The following is an 11,070-nucleotide window of genomic DNA, read 5'->3' on the forward strand; positions in this document are numbered from 1 at the left end:
TACTGTGCAAATATATCAGATTTTATTACTCTTTTATGGAAATGATAACAGACATTCAGGTAGAAACATATTAAATTAATGCAGTCAACAGTTTAAATGCAAAAATAAATATAAAGTCCAGCAGCTCAATGCATCTAAAACAGCTCATTTCTTCTAACGAATAGAAAAGATAATTTTTTGGTGGGTTTTTTTTTTGTCTTTTAAATGGAGAGTTTCATACAATCAAATAGAAACGAAGGTACAAGCGCTTTCTTAGAAAACATCCCAACGCGGCTGCCCGCTCCGGGCGCTCCTGGGCCGGCGGCGGGGCAGCTCCCTGCAGCCCAGTCCGTGCCGCCGCCGCCGGCCGCGTCCCGCCAGGTCCCGTCGAGCTGAGCAGGGTCCCGCCGGGCCCCGCTGCCCTCGCTCAGAGGGCCGAGTCCGAGTCGCTGGAGTCGAGGCTGTTGCGGAGGCGGCAGCTGCCCAGGCGGTCCCGCTGGATGCTGAGGTTCTGGGTGCTCCGCCGCAGGCACTCCAGCGACTGCAGGAAAGACTTCTTGGCCTTCTCCTCCTCCATAGGAGACACCCCCTCCTCCTCGACCTCCTGGATCTCGTCGAAAGTCACCGGCTGCGTCTTGAAGCGCGACTGCCGCGGCCGCCGCAGTTTGCCCCTGGGGGCCTTGACGGGGCGGGCGGGCGGCGGGAACTCCTCGGCCACGCACACGAAGTGGGGCATCACCGCCTGGTAGCTGGAGCAGATGCCCATCAGCTCGGCCGGCTTCGCGGCCATCCTGCCGCCCGCGGGAGCGCCCGCCGCGGGGGCCGGGGCCGGCGGAGCGGGGCTCGCTGCCTCGGCCGTGCCGGGCGCCGGGGCTCCGGTGGGCAGCGGCGGCCGGGCAGGGACGGGCCCCGCGGAGCGGTGCGGTACCGCGCGGAGCGGGGCTGTCCGGAGAGGCGCGGTGGGCAGCGGAGTGCGGTGCAGTGCGATACGGAGTGCGGTACGAGCGGAGCGCGGTGCCGAGATGCGCGGTGCGGTGCCGAGATGCGCGGTGCGGTGCCGAGATGCGCGGTGCGGTACCGTGCGGTGCGGAGCGATGCAGAGGCGCGGTGCGGAGCGATGCAGAGGCGCGGTGCGATGTTCCCCGGGTGCCTCAGCGGAGCCGCTGCCTCTGCCGCCGGGGCTCGGCGGTGTTATATAGCCGGCGGTGCCCCGCGGGAGCATGCTCAGACAGCAGCATGCTCACACGGCAGCACGCCCAGACGGCAGCGGAGCCCACTCGCGGCCAGCCCGGCGCTCCCTCCTGCCTGACGTGTCCCCGCTCCGCTGTTCCCGCGCCGCCGCCCCCGCTCTCCGCGTCCCCGCTGAGCGAAGGAGCCGCAGGAGGAGCCTTCGCGCTCCGTTCTGTCTCCCTTTCCCGGCCCCTCTCCCCACCCCAGGCTACGCTCACCAGCCTCCTCTCCCCTGGGCGCCACCGCCTGCCCCGGGCCCCTCTCTCCAGGGTATCCCTCGCCTGCTTCGGGGCGCCCAGTGGAGCTTCAGGTGGGTCCCGGACATCCACGGCGGTAGTCAGCTTTCTGCGTCTCACCTCGCAGCTGTTTGTTTTGGTTTTTATCAATACCATGATTTCTATGTCTGCGAAAGAGTACCAACAGACTTATCTCATCAGCTTTCAGCTGATTGCCACCATCACACCATAACGTACCCGTGGTTAAAGGAACCCATAAGTCAAGCCCAAATCTGAATACCCTAATGGTACAGTGACCCAGATCCAAACTGTAGAGATCACACAGGATAGTCCCAGGCAAGAAACATCAGCTGCTGAGAGTTAAGCAGGACTCAGGGATCTTGTTCCCAATTCTGCCACTTCTAACTTAGCTTAAACACCTGCCTCAGTATGACTCCATTTTTTTCTTTTTAGAAGGGATCCTAAAATTTTCCGCTCCCCTGTGGGCTCTCTTCTTCAATAGGATGCAGAATCAGATATTCAGACAGAAAATGGCATACAAATGTTACTGAGCTGAAACAAAAGCTTGCAAATTAGAGACGGCTGGAACCATACTCTAAAGCTGTGCATACCAAGGACTCTCAGTGACAGAAAAACCCAACAGTGTAAGAAAAACATTTGATGGGAATAGGAAAGGATCTGGAGGGAAGCAGAGTAGAAAAGTATGAAGGAGTAAGAGCCTGAAATGGTAAGTCTGTCCCCTCTTCAGAGCTAATGTTAGACTATTCCCATAAAGCCATTCTCCAGGATAGCTTCACCCACTCGAGGATATTTTTGAAGCTTGGTTAGGAACTGGGAAGGAAGCAGAGGCTTAGCAACATTATCAGGAATCCTGGTCTGTGCTGTCAAGGGGACAGGGACAACACACTCAGGGCCTGGGGGTTTTCTGAGCAGTCAGTCAGTGCTCAGTTGCACACGCAGCACAGCGCTGCAGTGTGGAGGTACCCGGGGCACTGCCAGTGCATTAGCCCACAGAGGGATCTGCACACACTCACCCCAGCAGCCCTGGGTCCTACGACCAAGCTGCAGCCAGTGAGAGTTTGTTGCGTTTTGCCATAAAATATGCTGTTTGTGCTGAGAAAGACAAATGCTCGGAAAAAAACCACAGAAGCTTACATACAGCATATACAGTCCAGCACACAGAAACGGCCTTATTTTTGTAAGCTCACCATCAGAAAGTCTCAGCGTTGTCTTTGGGTAAGGCATGGGACTGGTCCCTCCTCTTCTCAAACTGCCTTAGCAGTGGCAATGTTTCAGGACCTGCACTGGAAACAAACCCCTGTAAATTACAGCCCTCTCTCAAATGTGATAAAATGGAACAAGAATACAGTTTAAGGACTGAAGGGAGCAGAAGCACTTGCTAGTGTGTTTCCAGAAGGCTGGCTGCTTTGCCCCTTGCCAGTGTAAAAGAAATATTAAGAGACTTGGCTTTATGAAACACCCTGCTGCAATCTCTTGGCTTCCTAGCTCCCCAAGGCAGCTTTAGGGCCAGGTTCAGTTTGAAGCCTTTTTGTTGGGAGATACAATTAACTTAATAAGGGAACAAGGGAACAATTTTCTTTTTGGTCAAATTGAATCACTCCAGCTTGCAGAAGGCTGTGTTTTTTACTGTTGATTTTAATGGCTAAATTTAGCCCATACAGCCCTGCTGCAGTACAATAACTTTCTCTCAAAGAGCTTCATTTACAACTGCTTTAATTCCTGACAACTTGATTCTGCAGCACAGCGAGGGCCAAACTGTTTCCTCGGTACAGCCCTCCAAGAAGACAAGCCTGATGACCAGTTTGGGTCAGACCCTTCCGGGGCTGAGCTTGTCTATCCTGCAGAAATGAGATGACACAGGAGCCTTGTTCTGTCAGAAAAGCATCTCACATTTATTTGAAGCAAGGTAAATTTAATCTGCTCTAGCCCAAAAGGATCCAAAGTTCAGCCGAAAAAGGCTGATTGACTTGATATCTGAAATTCAACACACGTGTCCCCAGTCCAAACTGCCTACCTGGTTTCCTGCAGAAAGTTCAGTATGAAGACAAACTCAGGTGGAGCAAACTTTTAATCCCTCACAAATATGATTATAAAATGCTCTGGGAAATGTCAGTGTTGAGTTGGAGCAAGATCACCATGGTAATAACCAGGAGGCCTTGAAGATTTTATTTGAGACAATTCAGAAAAAATATCCTGTGACATAATACCCCAAGTTAGATCTGCAACATGCTAATGTAAAAACTATATTTACTCCAGTGGTTTAAATCATGACTTTAATCTCAGTGGCTCCTGGTATTGAAATGTGACCACATGGTATAGATTACAGACACCCTCTGCCACATGGATCATCAGATCCTGCATAGTACAGGGTTGAAGTCACTTTGTACACCAGCACACAGCACAGGGGCTGGAGGGAATCTTTACTCAGAGCTGGCAACATTTCAAATGTGTGTTTGGGGCCTTGGGAAGTTAAAACTCCAGCTTCATAGGAGCAGAAACAACTAACACTGTTGAAACAGCACCATGGAAATTAGTTTGTCATCTGCTCATTCATTTAACAATGCAATTATAGAAAACACACAAGGCCTATTAATTATTATTCCTCTTGCTGGCTACCAGATTAAATGCCACAGAAGGGAAAGTAACGCTTAAGGAGAGGATGGAGGGAGATACCCACCTCTTCCTGTGGGAAAAGAAATTTTTTAAGGGCCAGGGCTTTTATAGAAACCACCTGTAGCTGGGCAATCCCAGTGTGGATACCCTGAACACCACAGTTTGTGTCCCAAAATGGAGCAGTATCCCTGCTGTCAGACTTGATAGGGCCCCAGCATAACCTGCTTCCTTACAGGATGCTTTAGTCCATCCCTAGCACGCAGGTTTCAAATATCCTCAAAACATACTTGAGAGTAAAAGCTGCCTCTTGCTGTCCTGGCAGGTGGCACTTCCAGCCATACTGCTGTGCCACCACACCTTGCTGTGCACATTTCCACTTAACATCCTTCTCTGTGAACTCATTTCCATCAGGACAAAGAAGGAGTTGCTGTTCCTTCTCCACTACATTTCACATCTTGAAACCACCATTCTTAAAATAGTAATAAAAACATTCAGATAACTGCGATCAAACAGATACTGGCTTACAAACTGGAAAGGACACACCAAATAAAGAGGCAGCCAATACAAACTACCTCTAAAAGCAGAAGGTAAGTCTTCCTGTCTCTTTCTCTGCATGCACACATGCACATTTGATTTAAACTTGAAATTTCACCCTACATTCCCTGGGCTATGCAGAGGGGACATCCTGCCTGGCAGCATTTAGGGGCAGCTGTGGGGAGCCCTGCAGCCAGCAGCACAGGTGAGGAATAAGCTTGTTTTCCCCCTGCAGCAGGCAGGCATTGGCAGGGCCTCAGCTGCAGGATTGGAAATTTCCATAGGCAAGACAAGATTTGGCTTGTTCTGCAGCACTCTCTGCTTCCAGCCTCCTGCAGGCCAGGGCTCTCCTTCACAACCTGAGCACCCTGATTTTTGTCCCCTACAGCATGGGGTGAGAGAGAAGCCTCAGGTAATAAGGGGTGAGAAAACATCCTGACAGCACTTACCATACCTTGGAGAGCAAATACGTTCAGCAAGGCATCCGTGAGTGGCAGCAGGAGGCTCAGGTCACTCCTGGGATCTTTGCAGGTAGCTTGTGAAAAATCATTTCTACTAAAGCTACTTCCCAGTGAAGTAGCTCTTCCATGAAGAGCTCTTCCCAGTGTACCAGGGATTTGGTAGGATGGGCAAGTTCTCTGAGGGATGTTTCAAACTGGATGTTTTAAAGCATGAACTATAGGTGCATGGAAGTGTTTTTACATCTCCCTAGGCAGTCTGACACAGAAATGGTATCACCCTGCCACTTATTGAGGTTTCAAACTAATTCTCTGGACAAAACAACATTTTAAAGGGTTTTTCTCATTTTTATGTCTATAAATATGTCTAATTTTTATATGTAACTTGGCCATTTTAGCTGAAAAACTTCTTTCCAAATTAGCCTAAAGTAATGAGTGGGAAATTCAGCCAGGTTATTGATTCCCAAACTTTTTTTTTTTTTTTTTCACAGATACCTTCATGGCATGATCCTCTTCAGCCCATCCTTGAAGCCCAGCTCCTCCTCTTCCCTGTCTCTGCTGTGTTTCCTGTTCCCTCTTCCTCAGTTCCAGCCACTACAGTTTTAGCAGACCCAGACCCACCAGCTCAGCAATGCTTCCTGGCACAGGGACACCGTGGTATTCACCATCCCTGAAGGTGCCTCTCACTAGCTGGGGACTCACCTGTGACCAGATCTGGGAGTGGGACCATTTCCTTCCAGCCCAGCAGCCAGCACTGAAAGAGGAGGATGTGCCCACACCATGACTGTAGGTTGTGACAAACACTCGTCAATACTTGGGAGAAGCTCATGACAGAACACAGTTAATACAAAGCATGTGTATTCAAAGCTCCTACCCCCTCATATACTCTCAGTTTCAGTCTTGCCTGACTTCTTACAAACTGCAATAAATCCCATAAACCTTCTGCCCAATGCCATTCCAGCAAAGTACTAACTAAAATGTTTGAATGTATTAATGCTTCTCACAGAAATGTACTATTTTATTCTCTATACAGAACTGTTTTAATTGTCAAGTGCTAGCTGAAGTGAAAAGTCAGTGTGTTTCAATAGCACCTCACAGTTAACAGCATTTGGCTGTCATCACACCACTAGCGGGAAATGTAGTAACAAAACTCTTTGTTTTGAAAGAGAGCTGCAAAGTGTTCCCCGACAAAAATTGCTACATTAAATTTCCCTTGTTTGGCCCGACAGGCATCAGAAGGGATGGTAGCTTTTCCCAGCACTCTTACTAATGTATCAGGACAGGGTGCTACGAGGATACAAGATAAAAGTGCAGTTCAGACAGCTGGAGACAAGTGATTGCAGAAAACTCAGTGCTTTAAAGAATGGAACTATACTTTCAATAAATTAGGAGACTGACTGCTTTGAATATTTCTGCTGGTTAAAGCTGCTGCCACTTGGAGTAAAATTAACCTCTAACCTTCCATGGCTTTAACTGTTGATGTATTACCTTGTCTAGCTGTTACTGTGAGCATTAAGCATATCCATTAAGCAGTACAGAAAGAAGTATTTCTAGTCCAATACCTTCTGTCCCAGGTTCAAAATCTGGAAGAAATGTTTTGTCCCACAAAATTATTTAAGAAGTTTACAAAAAATAAAAAACCTCTTTGAGTGCAGGGGAGAACTCTGCTGAGGAACCCTGGGAGTTTCCAGCCTTCCCACACGGTCCACACGGAGCTGGTGGCTGGGATGGTGCCGATGGCCAGGCACGCTGTGCTGCCTCCTGGGCAGAGTGGCAGCTGGAGGAGCAGAAACACTACCAGCAAGAGAGCGAGTTGAGGATTATTCTCCTATTCCTTGCCAGGGATCCTCAGCCTAACCCATACCTGTCAGAGCACAGAGTGCTTGTCTTGGTTTCTCTTCTGTACCCAGCTGCTGAGTTCTGCAAGAGCTGAAGAAATTGAATTATTTCTGAGACTTCCCATCCTCTCTCAGATTTGGATAAAACTGACCGCACATCTCAAAACTATCAGGGAGGCCTGACCAGCAGAGACCACGGTCACACAGGCTTTAGATGCTTTGGAGGTTGGGCAAAAGGAAAATCTGTCCTACATGAGTCAAGATTAAAAATCTGAAGTCAGTACCATAAGTCAGATCTTAGTGCTTCTGATGGATTTTATCTTCCATTTTCTTCTGCAATTAAAAACACTGCAGAGCATCCACATACTTCAGCAGAATAAATTTTTTTTTCCTCTCTTTTTAAGCCTATTTGTAAGCAATCAAGAAAGAAATCAACAAAAGTCTAGAGATTAAAACAGAAGTTTCTTGACAACTGAATTATCAGACTTCAAGCAACCTAATCCTGGAGTCTTTTTTTACTCAGTCTCTAAACCTTTTGGGGACTTTAGACAAAAATTGCAACAACCACAGTAGTAAATTGCTGAGTGATGGTTCAGCAACTGAAGCCTTGCTTTGCAGAGGGGAGGCAGACTGGTGCTATTGCTGACAAGCAGAAAGAAAAAAAGTATAACCTCATCCCTGTCAGATGAAAGCCCACAGCACCCAACGCTGAGGAATGCTCTGTTTAACCCTGGGAAGCAGCTTTTCTAAGGTAAAATAGAGCCATTTTAGTCTCTGCAAGGGAAGTGAAGCCAGGAGATAACTGGTGAACCAAAGGAAAAAAATTATCAGTTTAAAATACAAGGAAATTGCAGAGAAGCAGCCAATGCTCAGGCTGCTGCAGCACCAACTTGCCACACTGGTGTCCAACTGGTGTCCAATTGCGTCCAACCTGCATCCCTCACTCCATCACTCTCCTCGCTCTGAGGTCCAGGAGGATTTCTTCATGCTGTCATGTCAGCCTGTTCCAGGGTAGCAACCTCTTCTCTGGTATGAGCTGTGATGGCTTCATCGACACTGAGAAATCACAGATATTGGCAAAGTTTGCTGTAGGTACAGTTTTTCAGGCACTGCCCTACTGATGTGCCTGCTGCCTCCCCTCCCCTGAGCAGGGGATGGTTGAGTGGGTACCAGTGCTTCATCCTGGCCACACTCAGCCTGCAGCCATCCACTGCTTTCCAACAGAAACCACCACCAGGCAATTTTAAATCCCTCTTGCTCTACTAGCCCTTGCTTCTCCAAAAAAATTTAAGAGTCTGCATTTTGTGGCCCCTCCTTTTCAAACCCCCCCCAGATAACTCCAGCTAAAGGCATGCCATGCTGGTCAGCCAGACTGTCTCCTCCTCAGCACAGTGCAGAAATCCAGCATGGACCTGCCTCCAGAAAGCTAGAAGTGGGAGAAAGAACTAGGAACCATGTAAATTCTGCAGCCTAACAAGCCAGGCACCAGGCTGGGACTGTGGGTTGTGTATCTAGGCCAGTACACCCTCTGGCAAATCACGTCTCTGCTCACTCCTGCTTTATCTTCTGCTCTCTGCATCAGAAGCTCTTCAGGGCAAGAAGCCTTCCCGCAGCCCTCCCTAATGATGATGTGGACCTGATGGCCAGTGATAAGTCACAGCTACAAATCCCATCCCACCCAACACCAGGGTTCCTTTTAGCCTGTGAGTTCCTCCAAGTAGCCTGTTTTCTGCTCTTTTCTGCCATAAGGGATCATGTTCTGGCAGCTTACTTCCCAAGGTCAGCCACTGCAGGTTGCATAGCAGCCTGCCTTGGAACGTGGGCATTGCTGGAAACAAGTGCTCAGGAGCGGGGGATGGCACTGGCAGCTCAGAAATCAGCTATAACCAACCCACTCTTCAGTGTGGACCTATGTGATGTCTCCACCATGGGACTAGAGCAACAGAATAAAAACCACCCTCTGTGACCAGCAAAGCAGCTGCACACACAGCTGTAGTCAGAAACAACTTTTGGTTGAGCAGCATGCTGGATCCAGTGAGCACTGTCTGTCAGGATGATCCCCTGTGATGTGAAGACTCTGCTCTGAGTCTTGCTCAGCCAGCAAAACCTCCGGTGTATACAGAACAAAGTTTTCGTTTCTGCTGCGAAATCTAAATTAAACAATGGGGGCCATGGAACAGACCTCCTTGCTCCACATTCTGATTAAAATTCTTCAATACAGTCCTCACTTCCTTTACTTCAAACAAGGCCTCCTAGCTCCCCCGAGATGTGCCTCTCCAGCATGATCCACCAATGACCTGCCAGCTTCAAGGGAGTTTGTAATAACTCCACAAAGCCGTGCTGAACGCTGCTACACAGAAGAAGAATGACGTAAATTAAATAGGGCAACAGGGGAGAAAGCACTCTCATGGCCAACTGCTGCTGAGCCCCTCTGTAACCCTCACCAGTCACTCTCAGGTGTGCCAAGAAGAGATGATACCTGCAAGATTGCAGCAGAAGTTACGTGCAGGGAGGACAGGCCAGGGAGCTCCAATTTAAACAAACGATCCAGGTTGCTATGGAAACCTCAAGGATGGAAAAGAAGCACCTTGAAAACAAAACATAGTGAGGCAGATTTCATATCCACTCTGAAAAGGTTTATGACCAGAAAAGGCAAAGTGGGTGTTAAATGCCTTTTATCTGTGGCAATAGTAGCGGCACTTGAGGAGGCGGCACCCATCATACGTACGTTCTTCTATCCAAAACCCCAGGAGAACAGTCCTCTCTACTTTGCTAATACTACCATATGAAAATTCTGATTTCTTAACCCCTTCCTGGCACCCTGACTCCTTCCACATTACTATTCTAGCTATGTATTACTATATGGAGCTACATTGAGTCCAACATGACACGTGGAAAATATACGGCTAGAATTAATCTGACACAGAAGGAGTAAAACTATCTGCGACTTTAAAGTTAATCAAAAATGAAAATCCTTAAGTACTTTTCACAAAAAAACCAAAAAAACAAAACAAAACAAAACAAAAAACAAAACAAACAAAAAACCCCAAAACCACAGCAGAGAAATGACAGAATTTTGTTATTGATTATAAATGGTGTGTGCTCAGATTAACTCAGTGTGGCCCAACAGTGTAGTATTCAGTCAGATATACTTCAACCTCATTGAGAGTTTGTGCTGGAACCAGTTGCGGTTTTTTCAGAACAGCTCCATCCTGCATGTTCCCTCATGGAGGCAGGCCACCATCCATCCTTACCAAAGACAGCTTCCATTCATCCTCTCCTTACCATCAAGTCTGAGGGCCATTCTGGAAAAGATCATGGCTGTTTTGGCAAGGGGAATCTTTACTGAGGTTACTAAGTAGACTCCTGTCTGTTTGAAAGCCACGGACAATGAACAGTTTAGAGGAATGCAGATTTTGAGCTTTTCTTGGAAGAGACACACATACTAGGCTGAAATCTTTAAGGTCCCTTCCGACCCAAAACATTCTGTGTTTCTAAGAAACAGGAAAAGAGTAAACTCAGAGTCTGGTGATAACAGCAAAAATAAAACCCCCAGGCAACCTCCTTGCCCTCAAATCCTCCATATGTAAAAATAATGTATTTTGCTTTAACTTAAAGTATTCTGAGTTTAAATGATTTTTCTAAAACTTCTGGCTGAGAATATTGTACTGTGAAAACAGTCCTGGGAAGTAAGAAAGGAAACTTTACAACTGGAAAATAAGTCTTGGGTGTCATTTTCAGAAATATTGTTTTCAAATCCATGTTACTAGGGGAAAGGTTCCTCCACCTATCTTTAAGTTAAAGAACGGAACATAACTGAGTATTTAGCATTCTAAATACGCTGCCCTCTGCACCTGACTCCAACAGTAGAAACTGCTGAACAGCACAGACGAAATTTTGATGTTGCCCTGGTCTCTAGTGAAAAATCTTTATGTAGTGTGGGAACACCACCAAGCTCAAGACTTCTCAAATCTCACTTTTGCACACATACATTTTGAAAATTGCAGGAGTGCCTCAGCATTCAGGAACAAATGTCTACCTACAGGAAAAACATCCCTGCAGAAAGACCTCCTGAGGAAATGTGGGCTGGAATCTCCTCTGCTCAAAGCCATTTCCTGCTGTTCTGGCAGGCAGGAGGTTGCAGTCTGCTGCCACCTGGCT

General features: G+C 47.7%; 1 protein-coding gene across 1 annotated transcript; it reads right to left on the reverse strand.

Annotated features, from left to right (window-relative positions):
* On the reverse strand, positions 1-1,157 carry CUNH11orf96 (chromosome unknown C11orf96 homolog). The gene has a single exon (XM_050336918.1). The coding sequence runs from the start codon at positions 767-769 to the stop codon at positions 407-409; it is 363 nt and encodes a 120-aa protein (XP_050192875.1). The 5' UTR covers positions 770-1,157; the 3' UTR covers positions 1-406.
* Between the last annotated feature and the right edge of the window lie 9,913 nt (positions 1,158-11,070).

This window comes from Myiozetetes cayanensis, unplaced genomic scaffold (assembly GCF_022539395.1).
Source record: "Myiozetetes cayanensis isolate MyiCay16 unplaced genomic scaffold, myiCay2020 scf6-25, whole genome shotgun sequence".
In the NCBI taxonomy this organism is placed as follows: domain Eukaryota; kingdom Metazoa; phylum Chordata; class Aves; order Passeriformes; family Tyrannidae; genus Myiozetetes; species Myiozetetes cayanensis.

What these genes read in the sequence shown, in the direction of transcription:
- CUNH11orf96 (XM_050336918.1), bottom strand. Translation starts at nt 769, where the DNA reads ATGGCCGCGAAGCCGGCCGAGCTGATGGGCATCTGCTCCAGCTACCAG.